Source organism: Prosopis cineraria, unplaced genomic scaffold (assembly GCF_029017545.1).
Source record: "Prosopis cineraria cultivar Desert tree isolate PC_DT_omini unplaced genomic scaffold, ASM2901754v1 PC4, whole genome shotgun sequence".
Lineage (NCBI taxonomy): Eukaryota > Viridiplantae > Streptophyta > Magnoliopsida > Fabales > Fabaceae > Prosopis > Prosopis cineraria.
This window is the reverse complement of record NW_026555335.1, coordinates 8,876,537-8,897,068: the sequence shown is the minus strand read 5'-3', so window position 1 is coordinate 8,897,068 and position 20,532 is coordinate 8,876,537. Positions and strand designations below refer to the sequence as shown.

At 31.8% G+C, this 20,532-nt stretch overlaps 3 protein-coding genes across 3 annotated transcripts; 1 reads left to right on the top strand and 2 right to left on the bottom strand.

The window, feature by feature from the left end:
* Positions 1–2,548: 2,548 nt before the first annotated feature.
* On the bottom strand, positions 2,549–5,976 carry LOC129309498 (pentatricopeptide repeat-containing protein At4g33170). The gene has a single exon (XM_054951095.1). The coding sequence runs from the start codon at positions 5,624–5,626 to the stop codon at positions 2,633–2,635; it is 2,994 nt and encodes a 997-aa protein (XP_054807070.1). The 5' UTR covers positions 5,627–5,976; the 3' UTR covers positions 2,549–2,632.
* A 2,657-nt stretch (positions 5,977–8,633) lies between these two features.
* LOC129307896 (40S ribosomal protein S21-2-like) lies at positions 8,634–9,163 on the bottom strand. The gene is made up of 2 exons (XM_054948839.1): positions 9,011–9,163; positions 8,634–8,921 (listed from the first exon to the last, which is right to left on the bottom strand). Exons 1-2 carry the CDS (start codon positions 9,058–9,060, stop codon positions 8,654–8,656), a joined length of 318 nt encoding a protein of 105 aa, XP_054804814.1. The 5' UTR covers positions 9,061–9,163; the 3' UTR covers positions 8,634–8,653.
* Positions 9,164–19,526: 10,363 nt separating this feature from the next.
* LOC129309807 (protein RALF-like 33) lies at positions 19,527–20,225 on the top strand. Its single transcript, XM_054951526.1, has one exon. It carries the CDS (start codon positions 19,569–19,571, stop codon positions 19,944–19,946), a length of 378 nt encoding a protein of 125 aa, XP_054807501.1. The 5' UTR covers positions 19,527–19,568; the 3' UTR covers positions 19,947–20,225.
* Positions 20,226–20,532: the final 307 nt, after the last annotated feature.

The following is a 20,532-nucleotide window of genomic DNA, read 5'->3' as shown; positions in this document are numbered from 1 at the left end:
ATTTAAATTTTTAATATATTGTAAAAATACATTTATGTAAGATCCAATCAAATATACTGGCTGAGATTCTCAGTCATATGCAGGATTATCTGATTCTGATAGCATACAAAAATTAACTCATAAACCTACATCAAGTCCAGAGCAGACCAAGTAGCAAGAGGTGTACCATCATAACAGGCCAACACCAAATGGATTTTACAGATATAGTAGACATAACATGAATATAACAATGATCTTTTCAACAATACCATGGAACAATAACTCGAGCTATCTATATTGTCGACCCATCAACTGGTTTTTATTTTTCAAAGTAAATCTAATTCTAAAAACAAAAAGGAGAGATTATGAAAGGGGCAGACGAAACACAAACTCAAACTGATATGATAAATGTATTGTCTATGGTTCTCATATCTGAACTAAAACAATCAATCTCCTATGTTCTGCCATCATCCATACAAACAGCAATAATTTGAATAGATATGTTTTATGTCAAGATCTGCAATGAATCAATAAAATTACGGATTTACATCAGTTCCAAGAAACTTCATCCCTTGAATCAAGCAATGAGACTACCACCAACATAATAACATGCCTATAACTACCTCACAGATGGATCATCCTATGGGAAAGATAGAGAAAGTGGATGAGATCTACTAACATGTCAATCTCACCTATTCTCTTGTTCAGTTTTATCCGTTACAAAATGGTCGATTTGCAGGAGAGGATACAGATTCCAGCATGACAAGCTCCCTGAGCTTGAACAAAAAAAAATTCACGGGTAAAAGGTAAGCACGCATTCAACCATTACGATCTGCTTCTTATATGTATGAAGAATAGATATACATATGTAGAGGAGATCTCATTAAGTATACATTCACCTAAGGTATGCACTATTCTACATGGATGCATGTGTTTGTACCTGTCAAGTAACATCTATTCAAGCACAGCCACAAGAGTTAAATTGACTAAAGATGGACTCGATTGCATTCACTTGTTTGCCTTGGTTTCCCTTGAATTCCTTGTGTTCCTTGCAGTAATCCTTAGCAAGACAGGTTTTGCTCACACATCCAAATAAGATGATAGTCAGTGGTAATTCTGTAAGTCCACCATTCAAGTGTCATAATGACTATATTTGATATTCATAAAATTAATATCCAAGGGATTTCAATCTCCTTGAACCAAAACTCTTTAAAGATGCAAAGAATCCCATTACTAAAGCAGCATCCCAAAAAATTTACTAATCAATGCGCTAATTTGAAAAATCAAACACTTCAGTTCTGTGTATACTTCTATTATTGCTTCCAAATTTCAAATTTTATTTAAAAAATTTTGCCCATTTCTTAGCAAGAATCTCTAGATTCAGAATAAGGCAATACAAAAATCCAAAAAATAACCTTATACAGACTACAACATCCATTCAAATTGGATTATGATCATTCTTCTAAGAAAACATAATAATCAAAGATAGTTTTATAGAAGAAACTTCATGTTTCTAATTATTCAATGACTCGGCTCCTGTATCAAGATTTACCCATGTCATCCTGATGAATCCTTTAGTAAGGGACTCATATCAAACACTATAAAGCAACCACAGGTGAAACTCAGCTGAAGGAGCATGGCTGCCAATTAATCCAAAGTGAACAAGTAAATTATCAAAATTCCCCATGGCCCAAAAAGAAAAACTACTATCAATTCCCAACTCTATTCAGAACATCATCCTCCAAATTCAATTCATATTATTTTATGCACAGATTTGCAAATGAACAGGTCTATTCTCTGTTTTCAAAAGCAAATATAAGCAAAGAACACCACCACCTAGTATAGCCAAAACTCAAATTTCATACAAGAAACAGGATAAATCACACTTCGACTACCATGAACCTGAGGGCGTACTTCATTAGATAACCATGTGTTCCTGAAAAACAACATAACAACTTTAGAACTACCATTCATAGAAGCAATTGACCGTGATGTATCCAAAACGGCAATAATTGCTGGAAAAAAAAAATCCAAAACGGTGATAATTTGAAATTTAGAATAATCAATCGATTTCCAATCATTATTTATAAGCAACTCATGGTCCAGAATCAAAGATCAGCTTTGGCTTATGATCATCCCTTTGAAATTAAAAACTTCTGGGAAGAAACAATCTTAAAATTACTACACACATTCGTGGAGGGATGTCAAATAACTGAGTGCATGCTGAAATTTCTCAAGAAGACGAGCTGCAAAATAAGAAATAAACAGGATTCCCGTAACCATGATGCAAAGTAAGAATAGAGAGCAGAACAAATCTAAAGCCCCAGACAACTTCATTCTTAGAATTGAAATCAATATTGTACTGCAAATACTCTCAACCATAAAAATTCTATAATTGAAATCAAAATCGAAAGACCAAAATTTTACTTCGAAACAAAAAATTCAATAACTCCGCAAAGACCTTTAAATCAGTTAAACCACTCACAATTGAAATTAGTAACTCAATTTTGGCATGAGACTTATGAATTATGATTCAATCAGAATATAAGAGGAGGAAATGTTACCTGTCTCAAAAGAGAAAGAAACAGAATTCATAACCATGCAAGTTGTCAAGAAGGAGTTTACAAAATTAGTACGAAGATAGACTACATCATCACCAGTAATCACCACAAGAGCAGACCCCACTTCCGAAATGATGAAATCGATTTGCATCTCTCACAACTATCTCTCGCTGAAAAACTTTTGACACATATTTAATTGCATTATGGCAATCTCCACACACCCTAAGGTTTTTAATTACCCTTATGGTGGTTAATGGCGGAGTGCTTATGAGACAATAAGCAATTGCTAGCTTCTCACTATGATAATATAGAGCACGTTCTTTTTCCTCTTCTTCTATATCAACAAGTACAAAGTCTATATCAGGAACATATCCTCCTTCTCTGATCTTCTTTATCATATATTCCACCATATCATATATCAAATCAGATTCTTCATGTGATCTATCGCCAGCTACAAACAAATGCACCTTGTTCTTCACATCTACCCAACTAAATCCTGGATCCTTCTTAACATTGATCCTTTTCATCATATTTCTAGCACTTGTCACGTTGTCCCACTGATTAGCATATGCATAGATATTGGATAAAAGAACATAAGCTGCTGAATCAGATGGCTCCAATGAAAAGAGCTTTTCAGCCACACGTTTTCCTGTCTCTTTGTCTCCTTGCAGCCTACAAGCATTAAGCAGTGTTCTATACATTGAAGCAGACGCTTTAAAGGGCATTGATAATATCACCTTTTCAGCTTCTTGAATATGCCCTGCACGACTAAGGGCATCAACAAGACAAGAATAATGTTCAACCTCAGGCTTAATGCCATAATCTTTCTGCATGGAATAAAAATTTTCATAGGCTTCGGATATTAAACCAGAATGACTACAAGAAGAAAGGACTCCAATATAAGTAACTCTATCTGGCGTGACACCCCTAGATTTCATTTCCTTGAAAAGGTAGAGGGCCTCTTCAGCTTTTCCATGCTGAGCTAATCCTACCAACATTGCATTCCATAAGGCAATGCTTCTCATCTTCATTCTTTTAAATAAGCCATATGCATCTTCTATGTTCCCACACTTGGCATACATGTCAACAAGCGCAGTCATGACATAAGGATCGGAAGCACAACTCAACTTTATAGCATTTGCTTGAATCTGTTTCCCCTGTTCCAATGCAGTCAAAAGCGAACTAGCTTTGATAAGGGTGGCAAACATATACTCATCAGGCTGCACCCCAGCAAGCCTCATCTGATGGTATATGAAAGTAGCATGTTCCTCATCTCCATTTTCCACACATCCTGAAATCATAGTAGTCCATGCTACATCATCAGGCATAGGAATCTCATTGAAAGTTACCTGTGCACATTCCAAATCTCCACATTTTAGATACATGCCTAGAATACCACTGATGACATACAAATCTAAATTGAACCCCCTTTTTATAACAACAGCATGAATTTGTTTTCCTTCTTCAAGCCCCACCAAGCAAGCAGAGGCTTTGGCTACATTTGCCAAAGTAATTTCATCCACCCTCTCTCCTCTATTATGAAGTAGACTGAAGAGCCTCAAAGCTTTGTGATTGCTGTTGCTCATTATGTATCCAGACATCATGGCATTCCAAGTTGCTAAATCAAACTCATCTTGGTTTTCAAAAAGTAACTCAGCCTCCTCCATCATTCCGCTCTTAGAATAGACATCAATTAGCGATGTTGAAACAAAGGAATCACTGATAATACCAGTTTTAATTGAATGAACGTGAATCTGATTGCCAAGATAGAACCCCTCTTTAAGAGAGGAGCAGGCCCTCAAAACACTTGCAATGGTGAACTGATCCGGTGTTAGACCACTGCATAATAAATCAATAAACATACGTACAGACTCCTCCTCTACACCACTCACAGCACAACCTGATATCATAGTGTTCCATGATATTAGATCCACTTCTTTCAGTTGATTGAACAATCTTTTTGCAAGGTCAATAGAATCTGCTTTTATGTACATGTTTAGAAGACTATTGGCAACAGATACAACTTGATCCAAACCTGATTTTACAAGTATGCAATGAATCTGTTTTCCCAATTCAAGATGATTTATGCTTGCAACAACAGAAAGAATCACAACAAATGTCAAGCTATTATACGCTACTTTTGATCTGATCATATCTATAAAGCAATCAATAGCCGGCCAAACTTCCCCTGCTTGGTGATAGTCGGACAATGCCTTGTTCCACACAATAACATCAGAATCATCATCGCAAAGAAACAACTTTGCCATATAAGCTTGAAGCTGACTTAACTGCTTTTCAAATTTGGTTTGTCTTATGCCCATAATAAGAGTACGGACACTGATAACATCAGGACGCAACCCACTTCTATGGAACTCTGAGAAGAGAAGCAGCGCCTCATCCACAAGACCCATTTCCACATACGCCTTCAGCATGACGTTCCACAACACAACATCCCGTAAAGGCATTCCATCAAACAACATACGGGCCTCTCTGATTTGTTTAAATTTAGAGTATATATTAACCAGGGCCCCGGCAACAAACACATCCCACTGTAGTCCAATCTTGATGGCATACCCATGCACAGCCTCTGAAGCCCAGGAATAACCTGAGAGCAGACACATCTTAAACACAGGGGCCAGAGTATGACGACTAGTTGAGACAACAGATTTACGGAGAAGGCGGAAAAGGTAAAACCCCGCTTGGATATTCTCAGGCTCGGCATGTCCAGCATCCGCATATGCAGCGAGAATGGCATTCCAGGTAACAAGGTCTCTTTCAGGCGATATATCAAACAGCCGACGTGCTAACAGAAGTGACCCACATTTGTTGTACGTGGTGATGAGATTGTTGATTAAAAAACGATCCAGGCATTGTTTTGATTTGAGTATACGCGCATGTGCACACTTTCCGAGTAGCAAGTTGGAGGTGGCAATGGCACTGCGAAGAACAGAAAACCATGTCGAAGAGGATGAAGAACATGACGAAAATGGCAACGACCTAAGAAGGCAAGAATGGTAAGTTGGTAGGAAGGGTTTGATGATGGTGATGACAATGGAAGCTGCTCTAGGAATGGGTGGCAGATGCATCGTTGAGATTCATTCTATGTTGCTTTAGCAGTCAGCATGAAGCATCAACTTTTGCTACAGTTCACTCTTGCTGGCTTTTATTCCCCTTCTGACCTGGAGAAGTACGGATATTGTCCTTCAACTTCATCCAACCTTCTTGCTGAATTTTGCATCACTTCTTGAGATTACTCGGTAGTATCTTTTGTAAAACACGTTCAGCAACAAACTCCACTAACTGAACTTGTAGAAGAGTAGCTAAGGAAACAAAGACCTCAGTTGGTTGCCGGATTCTGGGCCAGTCAAGAGGGAACAAGGATTCCATTCTTGTGCTTGGTTCATTTGGAACACGCCTCCATCCTCCAAGTGACAGCTTTTTTCACTTATAAGGAAAAACAAAGCAATAAGTGAGATACATGAAACAAAACAATAAGTGACAGTTTTTTTTTTTTTTCTTAAATATAAAGAAATAGAAGAAGTTCACTAAAAAGCAAAAAGTACATTGGTGGAGGCATTGGAATTTGTAACTACTACTATTTCCCCGTATGTGCTCCCGTTTTTCCTCATTAACTCATACTCCCTCTACTTTTAAATATAGGAGAAAATACTTAATTTATATAATTTAAGAAAGTTAATTAGATAAAATAAATATGTCTAAAATTGAAATTTTGGGCTAAATTATTCCTGTAACTAATAAAAATAAATATTGACTTTATGAGATACAATTTAAAGAAATATAATAAATATTTTTTAAAATTTATAGTTTTGTTTATAAATAAAAACAAAATGATATATGATAATTTTTCTTATATTAAAAAGAAAAAGAGAAAGTCATAAGTCAAGTCATCACCCATATTTTTCCGTGGAATCAGGCAGATCCCTTCCCGTGCTTTTGGATTAGAGCTTACAAAATTATTTAAGGGTACAATTGATTTTACAAATTTCATTTCATTGCAAATTAATTTTGCTGTAAGATAAATTATATTTGGATATTGTTGCTTCAAAAGTAATTCTGACAAGATTAAATATGTTTGCATGTATTTAATGAATAAAACTTTTGGATGTATAGTGGCCGACAAAGGTTTGGGTCATGATATGATCTTACATTACTAGTTAAGTTGCATGACATGTATTTTGATTTATTTCATAAATAAAAATATATAAAAGTAAATATTAAAATTAAAAAATAGAAAAATAAACAATACTACATTATTAACAGTACTTAATAATAAAATAAATATTTTTTGTTATAATTAATGTTATGAAAACTAAATTGATCGTTAAATGATAAACAAGAGATAACTAAATTAATATAGTTTAATGTTATTAAGAAGTATTATTTGACTTTGTTAAATTTTGATATTTTGAATTATTTATTGCGCTTTTTTAGGATAGTCATGTAGCATTTCTGAGACAAAAGTTAAAACTCAACTAAAAAGAATTTGTTTTAAGATATGGGGCAAAGAAAAAAAAAAAGGAAGCAAGCACATTAAGGCCACAAGTATTTTTAACAGGCAAATTATAAGTAAATTAAAAAGATATTGTTTAAAAAATATAAATGGATAGAAGAAAGAACAAAGAGTCAAAGATAAAAAATATGTCACCATGAAAATAAAAATAAGTTCAAGGAATTAATAACAACGATGACGATGATAATAAAATAAAGCCTACATGATTTTTTGTTGGGAGAGGGTTCAATTACTTTTATTGTCTAACTGTGCCTCACAATTGTTTCTAATTGCATGATTAGACGCATAAACGTAATTAAAAAGATATGCATATGGGCGGAATAATTGCTGATTAAACACACTCTAAGAAGCTAATTAAGGCGAGATCCTTTTGTTTTTGTGATCTTAGGTGGCACACTAAGGTAAATCGTGGGCCCTATAGTTCCGAAGCTTAATCCAACGCAATTTTAATTTTTAAAACAGAAAGAGCAAGGTAGGTAGATGCTGCTTCAAGTTTTCTCACGGAATCATCAGTTATAATACAGACATACATACATCCATACATAAATACATACATATATATATATATATAGAGAGAGAGAGAGAGAGAGAGGAATGTTGTTGACAGAGGAAAGTACAGTAATTAAGCAGTGATAGACTTCATGGAAAGAAAAATAGAACAACCTGTCCGAGGGTGTTTAGAGGTTCTGTTTGGTGTAGTTTTTTGGTACCAAACTCAACCAATCAATTTACTACATATAATTTGCAAGCTAATTGATTTTTTCCTTTAATAGGTTTGGTTCAATTTGATTTAAATTTGGATTAAGTTTGAATTTTTTTATGAGATATTTTTCTTAATTATCAATATATATTGATATTGACTGATAATTTTTAATTTTAATTATTATTTGTAATGAAAAAAATCTCTTGGGCACAAAGAATTTTTTAATAATTAATTAGCATATTTATTATTTAACCATTAAAAATTAATTTATTATATTTAAAATACTTGATTATAAAATTAAAAGATTATCATAAACTACTATAGAAAACATTTAGCTAATTGTAATCTATTTTTATTAATGATTTACAAATAACTAAACTTGAAAAAGATAAAAGAACTTGGGCAAATTTATAAAAAAAAATAATAAATATAATAAAGCTTCATTTGGTTAAAATTTCTAAAAACAACTCCATATGTGAAGAGGAATTATATCATAACCTAAAAAAGTTAAACAAGAATCTCTACTGCATAGCATTCCTTGAGTAATATTGCCAAGGTAGAACATTAAGATATACAAGAGACATCATAACCTTCCTACCCAACCTAAAACAACTCCATATGTGAAAAGGAATTATATCAAGCTTCGGCAAAAAATCTCTCATTTATATTCTAGTTTTTATACCACAATCTAAATGTAAAACAAGAAGTGGGCAAGTAGACAGAAAATCAGAAATGAACCCAAAACAAGTTCTTTGATAGATCATTTGGTATACTACACAAAAAATTTCAACAAGAAAAGCAACATGCCAATATATTTTCATATACAGGCAGCAGAAATTTAATACAAAGGCGGAATGCGACACAGATAGCACCATGTCTTCAATTCAAAATACAGTCCATTTCTTGAAAAACATTACTTTTTGCCAAGGACAGACACAAAAATATGGTAATAGAATAGAACGCTGCACTACAAAAACAGATAAATAAATAAGTGATCAAATAAGGCAAGCGGGCCTGTGCACGGATGAAACCACATAGGGCAAATGTAGAAAAATGGCCATTATAGATACCGTTCTCATCCAAACGGCCAATGTTAATCTGAACAGAGGCATGATCCTTAGCAGTGATCAGTCTGTTTGTTGCGGAGCTGCATCATGCAGCATACATTAGTTCAAACTCCAACAAGAACAGTGAAGCCACGAAAGACAAAAAACTTGAGCAAATTTAGATGCATACCATTTTCTTGGAATGTAAAGCTCAGTGATCTGTCCCTCCTCGTTCTGCATCTTTTATGAGATTGTATTACCCAGATACATTCCCCAAACGGAGAATCCCCGGAAGAACATGAGAAATTCTGGCAATAAAGCTACTTCTAAAGTCAAAATCCAAGAAATATAAGAACAAGCAAACGAAACAACGAAAAGATGAAATAAGCGGGGAAAGAGAGAGAGCGTGCCGAAGGAAGCAACGAACTCGAAAACTCCAGGAACTAGTGGAGGCCGGAGAAGAAGGCGATTCATTATAAAAGAGGAAAGCCCAGTTTCGTTCAAGAGGGGCCGGGTTGGGCTCAAGTTTTTGAAGCCCAAATAATTCATCTTGTTCTATGGCTAGACCTTGGCAACCGAAGCCATTATTAAGCCCAAAAGTTGTTGTACCTCCAAAGAAAATCACAAACTATTGGCAATTTTCTTTTTGGAAGAAACTATCGGCTGTAAACAAACAGAAACTCTTATTATATTTAAATATTTTGATGTATATAAATAATTCAAAACTTGGAAATGGAGGTGAAGTTTTTAATTTTAAAAATACAAAAGATGATAAAACACTAATAATTTTAAGTTCCATGTAAAGTAAATGAGCAATAAAAAGTCAGAAATTTCGTTCACTTTCATTCTAAAAAATTAGTTCAAATTACTTCTTCATTTTAATTTATAAGGCACTTTTAAAAGAGTTTTTCTATCTCAAAATATAAGACACTTTAAATAGATTAAGGTTTCATTAAATGCATCAATTTTAATATCACCCTTTCTTTTCCTATAATTAATTTCAGTCTCTTCTCTTTTCAATATATTAAATGATAGGTGTTTTAGAAAATTTATATTTTATTTTGGAAAGATAAGGTTGTTAAATACACTTAATGAAGTTTATTAGTATGTAAAATTTTATCTAAAAATATCTTATAATTTAAGACAAATGGAGTATTACTTATCCAATAAAAAGGACATCATATGTGGGTTGTGGGATTTGGCTCGAAGTTGGTTTCTCTCCTTGGAGGGAAGCCTCCTTCACACCTCTGCTGAGAAGATGCATGATTTGAATTATTTAAATTGAATTTGGATGGTCCAAAATTCATATCAATTATAAAAAATTTTAATAAATTTTTTTGTTAGTTCAGACAATTCATATTTAATATGATAATCTAAATTTCATATTAAGAGTTTATAAAATTTATAAAAAATTAATATTAAACTTATACTTCCCAAAATATATTTGAATAATCAATTTATAAAAACTTTGATGTTAAATATAAACCATTCATATTAAATTTATACTGTTCAAAGTAATGAATAGATTTATAAAAAAATTTACAATTTACACATTTTTTATTTTAAAAAATATAAAATAATAAAAGTTCATTAAATCTAGATTGTCCCTGTCAAATTTGGACAGTCTAGATCATGCATCTTCTTAGCAAAAGAGTGGAAAACTGCATTTGGTTCACCTTCCTTCTACAGGCAAAATGGTATTTCCTAATGAAAGCATAGTGCTTATAATTATGGAAGAATTATAGTAAGTAATTGTTTTTAGAGAGTTTTAATTGTTGATTGACATCCAAATCCTAAAATTATTTTAAAAGACCATGATCATTTTTTTTAAAAAAAAGTTCAAACAAAGATGCTTGTGAAATATTTTTTGAAAAAAAGGACAAAAATGACCTCTCTCCATATTTTCCCTAAAATTGTTGGAATTCTCTTTTTTTCCACTCATTTTTTACTGTTCACATAACTCTTTTTATTCACATATATTTTGACAGTGCTTTTTCAATGACACTCCAATTGCATATTTAAAAAAAATGCTTGAGAAAAACATCAATCACATCTTGAAAGAATGCATCTTTGTTGCCAAAGTATGGAAGAAGATATTGCCATCTGATATATATGCAGAATTTTCAAAGGCGATCGTTGAGGTATTGCTAATCAACTATTTAAAATCCAAAAGGTTGTATATCTCCTGAAAGATTGGATTTTGCATTACTGTCTAGAAGCTTTGGGAAGTCAAAAAATCAACAGATCTTTATTGGTGCAGCAACTATAGTTGTGGATTTTCTTGTCTTGATTAGAGTCATAGTTAATTACACAATTAAGTGCCTATTTGGTCTGCCCAAATAATCAAATTTTTGGGAGCAAAACCATGGTTTGGGAGAAAATTTCCTAAACATCACAATTTTTAATTAATCGATTATCTAGGCTAAATCATATTTTGTGATAAGCTCTCCTTGCTAGCTTCTCTTAACCAATTTTACCATTAGAATAATAATTATTTGTCATAACTCTTACATACCAATGTTACCTTGGGTATCCTGTGCATAATCTCTTATTTTCAATCTCTCGTCTCTCCTATCTTGTGCCTTCTTCTTATGTCATCATCCTCCCACCCTAAGCTTGGAACTATTCGCCTTCTCCAACCCACACTAGAGGCAACAATCTCCCATGTGCTCTCTCTAGTGTGAGCTGTTTCTTCTCCTATGCATCCTTCTACTATTGACCTGGTTGCCGTTTGCTAACTCTAAGCTACGTGTAGTGGCAGCAAGCTCCAGCCATCATTGAAAAGGTCTGTGTTGCCTCAGTCTGCTTGCCTTATCTTCAATCTGGTCTTTATCTATTGTCCTCTTCATCTCCTTATCAACCTTCATAGATTTGTCATCTCTATTGTCCCCCTCTGTCACATTGGAGGAGCTTCGATGGCCCTCATATTAGGGAAGCTTAGCTGCAGATCTAATCGTCTCTATCTCCATCTACAAGTTCGAAGCATCATGCGATAGTTCCTTCTCTTCTCGTGAAGAATGGTGGCAATTGAAGAACACGATTTAATGGTCGATTTGACAATAATATTTTTCAAATCTACTTTATCCGTTCAAAAATGTAAGGCATTTTTAACGGAATCCACCTTTTAATAATGTAGTTACCTATTTTTCAATTAATCATATCTTTCTATATTTATTCCTATTAAACACCCTATAATAAATAATTATCAACAGGGGAATTTTTGAAAAAAAAGGCAATGATTACATCTCAAAAGATTAAAAATATCTTATATTTTTGAATATCTAACTCCTTAAAAAATACCTTACATTTTTTGAACAAAGGGAGTATAAGTTAAACAATATATAAATTAAATTGTTAATATTAATATAATTTAAATTTCTATAATTAATCAAATATATAAGTTAAATTATATATTTTACTTCTTAAATAAAGTCTACCAAATTTAATAATATTATAATCAACTTTATCAATAATTTAATTTTGAAAAGTAATGTCTTTGTGATAATTTGCACGGCTAAAATTAATTCTAATTAAATTATTAAAATATCTTCAATTATATTAAAATTAATTTTAAAAAAATAATATTCAAATAGATTGCGTTCAATTATAATTAAAATTAATTATATCCAACTGAAATCCAAATAGGCCTTAAAACTTTATCTACTTACAAATGCTGGATGTAACTTCACTTTATCCTAGTTGACTTGTGTTCAGTTATTTTCAATCAATGAAATTCCTTCACTTAAAAAAAATGCTTGAAGGAATGGAATAGTCTTGTGTGTGATGGAGAGTATATGCATATGTGGTTACTGCTCATATTTTAAATTTGATTGTTTTTAAAGGAACAAAGGACATGAATAAGTCTGTTGAACTCACTTAGCATGAGATTAAATTTGTTAGATCTTCTACAGCAAGGATACATCGATTTAAGGAGTTCATAGAAAAGCAAAGAATTGATTCAAAAAGCTTACTTAGCATGCATTGTCCCACTAAGTAATTTTAATTATTGCTATGAATTGTAAATTAATGTTTATTTTCCTAATATTAATCAAGCTTGCTTTATGTTATTAGGTGGAATTCAACATACCTTATGTTGGAAAATGCTGTGAAGTTCATCAAGGTCTTTGATAGGATAGAGGAAGAAGATGAACATTACTATAGGTACTTCAAAAAGAAAGTTAAAGATGAACCTCCCAATTTATATAATTGGGGCAGTGCAAAGGATTTTATTGTCTTCTTGAAATTATTCTACTCCACGATATTGAAATTTTTGGCATCAAATTTTGCGACATCAAATACATATTTTTAGCAAATAGTTATAATGCAAATCAAGCTTAAGGCAAGTGTAACTAATTTCAATGCTCTATTGAGCGACACAGTGAGAAGAATGCAAAGTAAGGTGGATAAGTATTGGGTAAGGCAAATGACATGAATTCATTGTTGGTAGTAGTAGTGATATTAAACCATAGATACAAATTCAAACATGTCCAGGTTGCTTTTGAAAACATGTATTTTGATCCTCTACAATATGAGCTGGTTATAAAGAATATTATAGATATCTTGCATAGCTTATATATGAATATTTGAAGGATTTCTTTGATGGTGAACCTTCTCAAACTCAAACATAAATGAAACAAAGAGATGGCAATGTTGGGGATCAAGAGTCAATTCTCGATGATGATGCCCTGGCTGTCATAGATGATGAAATAATGCAGCAATTTTATACAATTGCAAGCATTAAATGTTAAGGGTAAAAAAATTTAGAGGTAGATGAATATCTTAAGGCTAAGTTAGTTGCTTCTCATGATCCAAAATTGGATGTTTTGCCTTGGAGATACTTTCAAGTATAAAGTCCTGAATTTGATTGCTCATGAATTTTTGGCTTCACCTATCTTTACAGTGTCTTAAAAACTTGCCTTTAATATAAGAGGTCGAGTACTAGATACTTTTAGAAGCTCCCTATCTGCAAAAATGGTTGAGGCATTCATTTGTGCCCAAAGTTGGCATTCCCAGTCTACTTTTAAATTGAAAGAGCTTGATGTTGATAATTTTGATGAATATGACAATCTTATTGTCGGTAATTTCATTAACATTCTTAATTTATATTATTTCATGTTGTTTAAATATTAATGAATATCATTTCTCTTAAATTATTTTATAGAGAAAGATTCAGGAGCTCAACGTTCAACCATCTCAATTGATTCTGAAGAAGAAGGTGATGATGGTAATGAACATCTAATACAAGATTAAATAAGTGATTGATCATTTTTAAGAACTTTTCTTACTTACTGCTTAATTGTGTTGGACTCTTGGGTTGTTGCCTTGTTATTTGTGCTTTATGGTAAGACTATTTGTCAATTTGTTGGTTGCTTTGATTAATGATGTTGTGTTTAATTTGAAAATTGAAGACTTGGATGACTGTAATATGTAGATGTTAATATTGAAGCTTGTTTCCTTTAATGGTGATGATATTTGAATTGTCATAAGGTAGAATTAGAAGAACTTAGAAGTGTAAAATGCTCTTTTCCTTTCTATTTTTTTATAAGGGGCTATTTTTTGTCTTTAATTGATTTCTTTAATGCAGTTTATTTAAAGCTTTTTTTTTTAAATGGGCTAGGCAAGTTAGCTAGTTTGTTTTGGACAAAATGAGACAGGCCACAGGCAGCCTTATGAGCTAGTTTATCCCACTTGTTGTATAGCCTTACTAATAGTGGAAATTTTTGCTAAGTAGGTGAAAACAACATAGATTTAGCCTAATAAAATCCACTTACATGCCTCTATAGGCATTTGTCACGATGTGAATGACAATTAAATTTTAAAATATTAAATTAATGTATATTACAAAGTTAAGATTTGACATTGAAGACTAAACTCCATCATCAGATTTCGCATTCAACATTGCGTAGTTCAAGATTCAAATTGAAGTTGTCTTGTGTTCTATTTTTTGGAAGTTGAAGAATATTATCTATCATCAAATTTTCATTATCTTCATTTATCTAGGTAATATCTTCAATAAATTGTTGATTCCTAATATGTTATTTGTTGTCATTGATCATGAAATTTATTTGAATTATTAACAAATATATATATATATATATATTATTCTCTCATTGTTCATGATTTTTTATTTTATTTTTTTAGGTATTTGGTTTTCTGTGATAAATTAAGGTGTTTAGAATTTCTTACAAACTTAATTTGATCTGTTTTGGGTATCAAATGATTATGTTGTTTTCGTATGTCCTGGTTTTAAAAAGTAGATCAGTAATATACAATAGTATATTATTAATATATTCTTGCAAATCAACATAATTAGACAATTAGACATAAATTTATTTATCATTCGTATATCAATGATGTAATATCGCATATCAACAACACGAAAAACACATAATCATTTGCTCAAAATAAATCAAATATAGTCTGTAAAAAATTCTATAGCTTTGTTTCCCTACTAGTGTGCTTTGTATCGTCAAGTACTGTTGATGTCTCTTGCCTCGTGTTTGTCTCTCGTTGTCATGATTGTGGCTCACTCGCATTTAGGGGTGAACATCAGTCGGTTCGATTCGGTTCGATCCCAAAATATGCAAAACCAATTGATCAAATAACACTGAAAATGAAAACAGAATTGAATCGAACAAACCAATCAAACCGAACAAGGACCAAACTTAAATTTCATAATTCGGTTTGGTCGGTTAATTTAGTTTTTTAGTTTTATATTGGGCTATTGAAATTGGACCCAGTTTTTTAAATATTAAAACAAACAATATTATAAATTTGGGCCTTTTTTTCTATTCTTTTTTTCAATATGAGCCCATTTTAATTACACCCATATGACATAAAGCTCAAATATTATAAAAGCATGGATAATCAAATAAAAAATCACAAATAAACACCGATGATCAAATAATGGCCCCATAATCCAGTCACAACACCTACTGATGAGAGTGATTGATTGAAATAAGGTTTCAAGTGATATTATTATTTTTTATTCTTTATTAAAATAAAAAATAAAAATAAAATAAAATAATTTATAAATTAAATATAATTTATAAATTAATAAATTATATGTAATTTGGTCGGTTTGATCTATTTGATTTTAAATTTTACTAACCGAATTGAACCGATCAACTAAAATATTTAAAATAAAAAAATTAAATTAAACCAAAAAATCAAATAGATCGAATCAAATAAATAAAATTATTCGATTCAGTTCGATTTTCTGTTTCGATTCGGTTTTACTCATCCCTACTCACATTGTCCTACTTTCTTTTGCCTTCGAGTTTGATCTACTTATTTCTTTCGTCATGACTGTAACTCACATTTGTCTCTCTTGTTCACTTGATTTCTCGCCTTTTGAGTCTCTTCTGATATTTGCAAAAAATAGAGTGCTATAGTTTTAAAATGACAATTTTATAATTATAAATTACATATAAGCTAAATATTTAAAAGGTTATTTTTAAAATTTAAGAAAGGATAGACTATATGTGCAAAAATCTCCTTTTTTAAATTTATATTACATTACCCCTTATAGTTAATGAGTTTAAATAGTGAAAATATTAAAAAAAATGAAATTAATACCCTATCAAGTTTTTTCTATTAATAATCAAAAAATCATTCTAAAAGGTACCATGATAGAGACCGAAGAGAATATCTAATTGTGCCTGATTCCATTTTTCACAATTCTATATTCGAGATGAAAAATCATCTCTCTAGTGATAACTCCCATGACGCATAACTGAAACTGGTGAATTTGGACGTTGATGAAGGATCCCACTGTGGTTAATTATAACGCTCAGGGCTAAGGTTTCATAACATTGATTTGATTCCTTTGGATGCAAACTCAAGACTTGGCTGCAAAATTAATTAAGTGCCTTTATTCTCACCCCAGGCCAGCTTGGTATGAGCAAGTATCAAGAATAAGTATTGCACATCACAAGGAGCCTTCAGAAGAGTCTAGAGACTTACACGGTTACACCTCTCAATTTGCTTAATTTCCTGATTAAAAAAGATACGGGAACAAAAATACAATGCAGCTTTTTTTGAGACTCACTTCATAAATAAAAATGTAGCTAAACTAATCTAAATTGAGTGTTGGCGGATCCTACCAGAGAGTTTTGACGTTGCTACATTTTTTTAATAAAAAAAGACACATTAAATCAAAAAAAGTGCACCAGTAATTACGCCTGGGCCTGCTTCTTTCTTCATCCTCCCTTGTTAACAAGCAATGTTGTTATATTTCTAAAAGCTCAAAACTCGAATCATTATCATTGGTTAAATTAAAACAATTCCTTATCACTTGATCCGAGTGCATATTAGTGACTTTTTTTTTAAAAAAAAATAAACAATTGAAGAACTAAAAGAAAAGGATCCACATCAAAGTAGGTGTCGTTTTCAGGGCCATTTAAAACGTTGGTGCCAAACTTTTTTTATATTGAATTGATTTCCAAACTTTTTTCTTTATATTGAACGGCAAGTTACCGAATTTTTTATTATAAACTGAATAATCAATATCATAGAATAACGTTTAGCTGATAATTTGGACATTCCAATCTTATTCAAATCAAGTTTAATTTAGATTGAATTTATTCAAATTAAGTTTAAAGTATCTTATTATATAAAAAAAACATATATAATTAAGTTTGACTCTAATCCCTTAGACTTTTAGGTTTATTTGGGTTGACTTGAACATTCAAACTATTAAATATTATTTTATTTTATTTTTTGAAAAAAATTAATTTTTTCATTCTTCAACTTTTAACTTGTTACGATTTAATCTTTTAACTATAACTCACTGTAATTCAATTTAAAAATTTTTGACTCACTTATAATGCAATCCTTATTTTTTAAATTTTTTAAAAAACTATTCTTATCAAATAAGGGGGATAAAATAAATGCTCATATCTTACACTAAAAATCCTCATCCTATTTTTTGATGTGAGATTTAAACTAATATAAAAAAAAACTAATAAAAGTTAAGGAATTGAGTTATAGATGAGTCAAGGGATTAAATTATAAGTGAGTTAAAAGTTTAGGGATTGAGTTACAAATAAATTAAAAGTTAAACGACTAAAAAATTAATTTTCTCTTATTTTTTAATCTAATTTCAATTTTTATTTAAAAATAATATTTTTAATTTTTATATTATTTTGTTAATAATAAAAAAAACATTGAGATATTTAAGATTAAGCCCATTCAAGTATACGCTTGGCCCCAATTTTTTAAAATTTATCTAAGCGGCTTAAATAAACTTAAAGTACATAAAACATTTTGAACTTTGAGTTTAATTTTAAAATTTTTAAACTTATTCAGACTAATCCATCATGTTTGGTTCAAATTACTGCTTTTAGAATAACATATTCATAGCCCAAGAGTAACAAAAAGAGAGTGGATTAGATTTGTAGCTCAGTAGAATATAAACTTTTTAACAAGTAGAAGATCACGGGTTTGATCTCATCTATAATTTCTATGTGCCTGTTTCTCTAATTCAAAAGACAGCTGGAAAAACTGGTACACACATTATGCAGATAGATTCCCTTAAAAAAGAAAAAAATAATAAAAAAGAATAATTTAAAATATTGACTAGTTAAAAGAACTTTGCCTTACCTCTTTTTCCTTTTCTTTTCTTTTCTTTTTTTTTTTGGGGAATGGTTAGGCAAAGCATTGGAGTTGGACAAACAACTATAATGGAAATATGCTTTGTCTCTTTAAAATGCAGCCGTTCTTCAATTCATAAAACAAAAACCAAAACAAAAAAAAAAAAAACAGAAGAAGCAAATCTTCTCCAAAGAAGCCGCTAAGAAAACTCTTTTAGCAAATCAGACAAATTTAAAAATAAGGTTTATTAGTATCTTATTTTTTATGAGATACTTAAATTATATTTTTTCTTTGTTTTGAAACAACTATGCAATAACTGTCCCAAAATGCTGCACTAATTCATTTGTAGTGAAAAAATTGTTATAATTATTGAATTACATTTATCTTTATGAAAGATCTTATTTTAGTTATTAATAAAATTAATGCTACACGGTTAATGTAGACTAAAAAATAGGCCACCAAAATAATCATTGTCACTCGTTGGCTGGCTTCCAACTGGCTTAATGCCTTAATGGTGATACCAATGTCGATGCCTTTGTGGCCGTCGCGTTTTATTTAATATTTTTCCTTAAACTTGTTGCTGTTGATTTAAATTACGAAAACAGATTAGCAAAACTTATAATTTTTTTTCAATAATTTATCTATCATTTTATCTAAAAAAATTAAATCAAAGATCTAAATTTTATAAACATTGACAAGATTTAATCTCCCCAATCAACTCAAACATTATTATTTAGTGAGTGCTGTCTATGAAAGATAGCAACATTTTTAAATCACAAGCAAAACAAGCCTAACGTTAAAGAAAGAGATAATCATAACGAGTACCCAATTTGTTACGAGAGTAAAATAAAATAAATATTTTTTCTGAAAATTTATAATTAAAAATCTATTTTATAAAATAAAATAAAGAATTTATACAAATCATATAATAGATCTTTTAAGATTAAAACTCTTGCATAATCTGAGCGCAAATCATTGTTCTAATTTAAATGGTCTAAAATCTTGGAACTTAGGTCTAATTTCTTCTTAAAGACGGTGGCACAAATCGTAATTAATCTGAAACATAGGGGCAGATCTTCATCAACGGTCGCTTATAGCCTGGAAGACCCCAATCTCCATTCTACTGTTGCCGAACTGAAGAGCCAGGGAAGAAAATGGCGAGCTTGGTAAGGTTCTATAGTTTCCTTGTGCTGTGCGCCATCTTGGCCGTCCACGTGTCCCTTTCGTCATCAACCACCGTCGACTTCATCGGCGACAGCGAAATGGGCTTCTTCCCGATGAAATCGGAGTGTCGTGGATCCATCGGGGAGTGTCTGCTTTCAGAGGACGGGCTGTTCGGGTCGGAGTTCGAGATGGACTCGGAGACAAACCGGCGCATTCTAGCGGGGCGTAGGTACATAAGCTACGGTGCGCTGAGGAGGAACACTGTACCATGCTCTCGACGCGGGGCTTCCTACTACAATTGCCGGCCAGGTGCCCAGGCGAATCCTTACCGCCGCGGATGCAGCCGCATCACTCGATGCAGGGGTTGAAATTCTTTATCTGTTTTTCTAGATTTTCTTTTTATTTAACTTTTATTATTATTATTATTTTAAAATTTTTAAATGATGAGTTTATTGGGAAGAAGTCTGCTATACACAAGTAGGAGGGGAAGTCAGTAGAGACACTGAATAAAATCTGGTGATGGATGTATTGTAATTTAGGTACACATTCTTGCTTTCTCAGTAAATTGTGGCTATATGTCCAAATTGTTTGTATTATTCTCATTTCTCATCAATTATCACATCTCATGGCTTGCCAGCGTTGCGTTACTTCTTCTATTTCTTTTTCCATATCTCTTCATTGATTATTTTCTTCCAGATGTAGATGTTTTAGCCTTCGAGGTGCTTCTTCCAGTTCTTCTTCTTCTTTTTTCTTGCATTTCTTGTTCAGGAAATCTCGTGGACTTCTGGGAAACTTATGAGAGGGTTATGTCTGATGGTTTTTTCAAAAATCTGTTTTTGTTTTTGGGAAAGGCAATGAATGGAGGGTGAAAACTGAAATGATGAGTTGCTTTTGTGGAGCTTTGGATGGTGATGGAAGTGGGAATGGAAGTAAAAATGAAACTCTCTTTGGTTT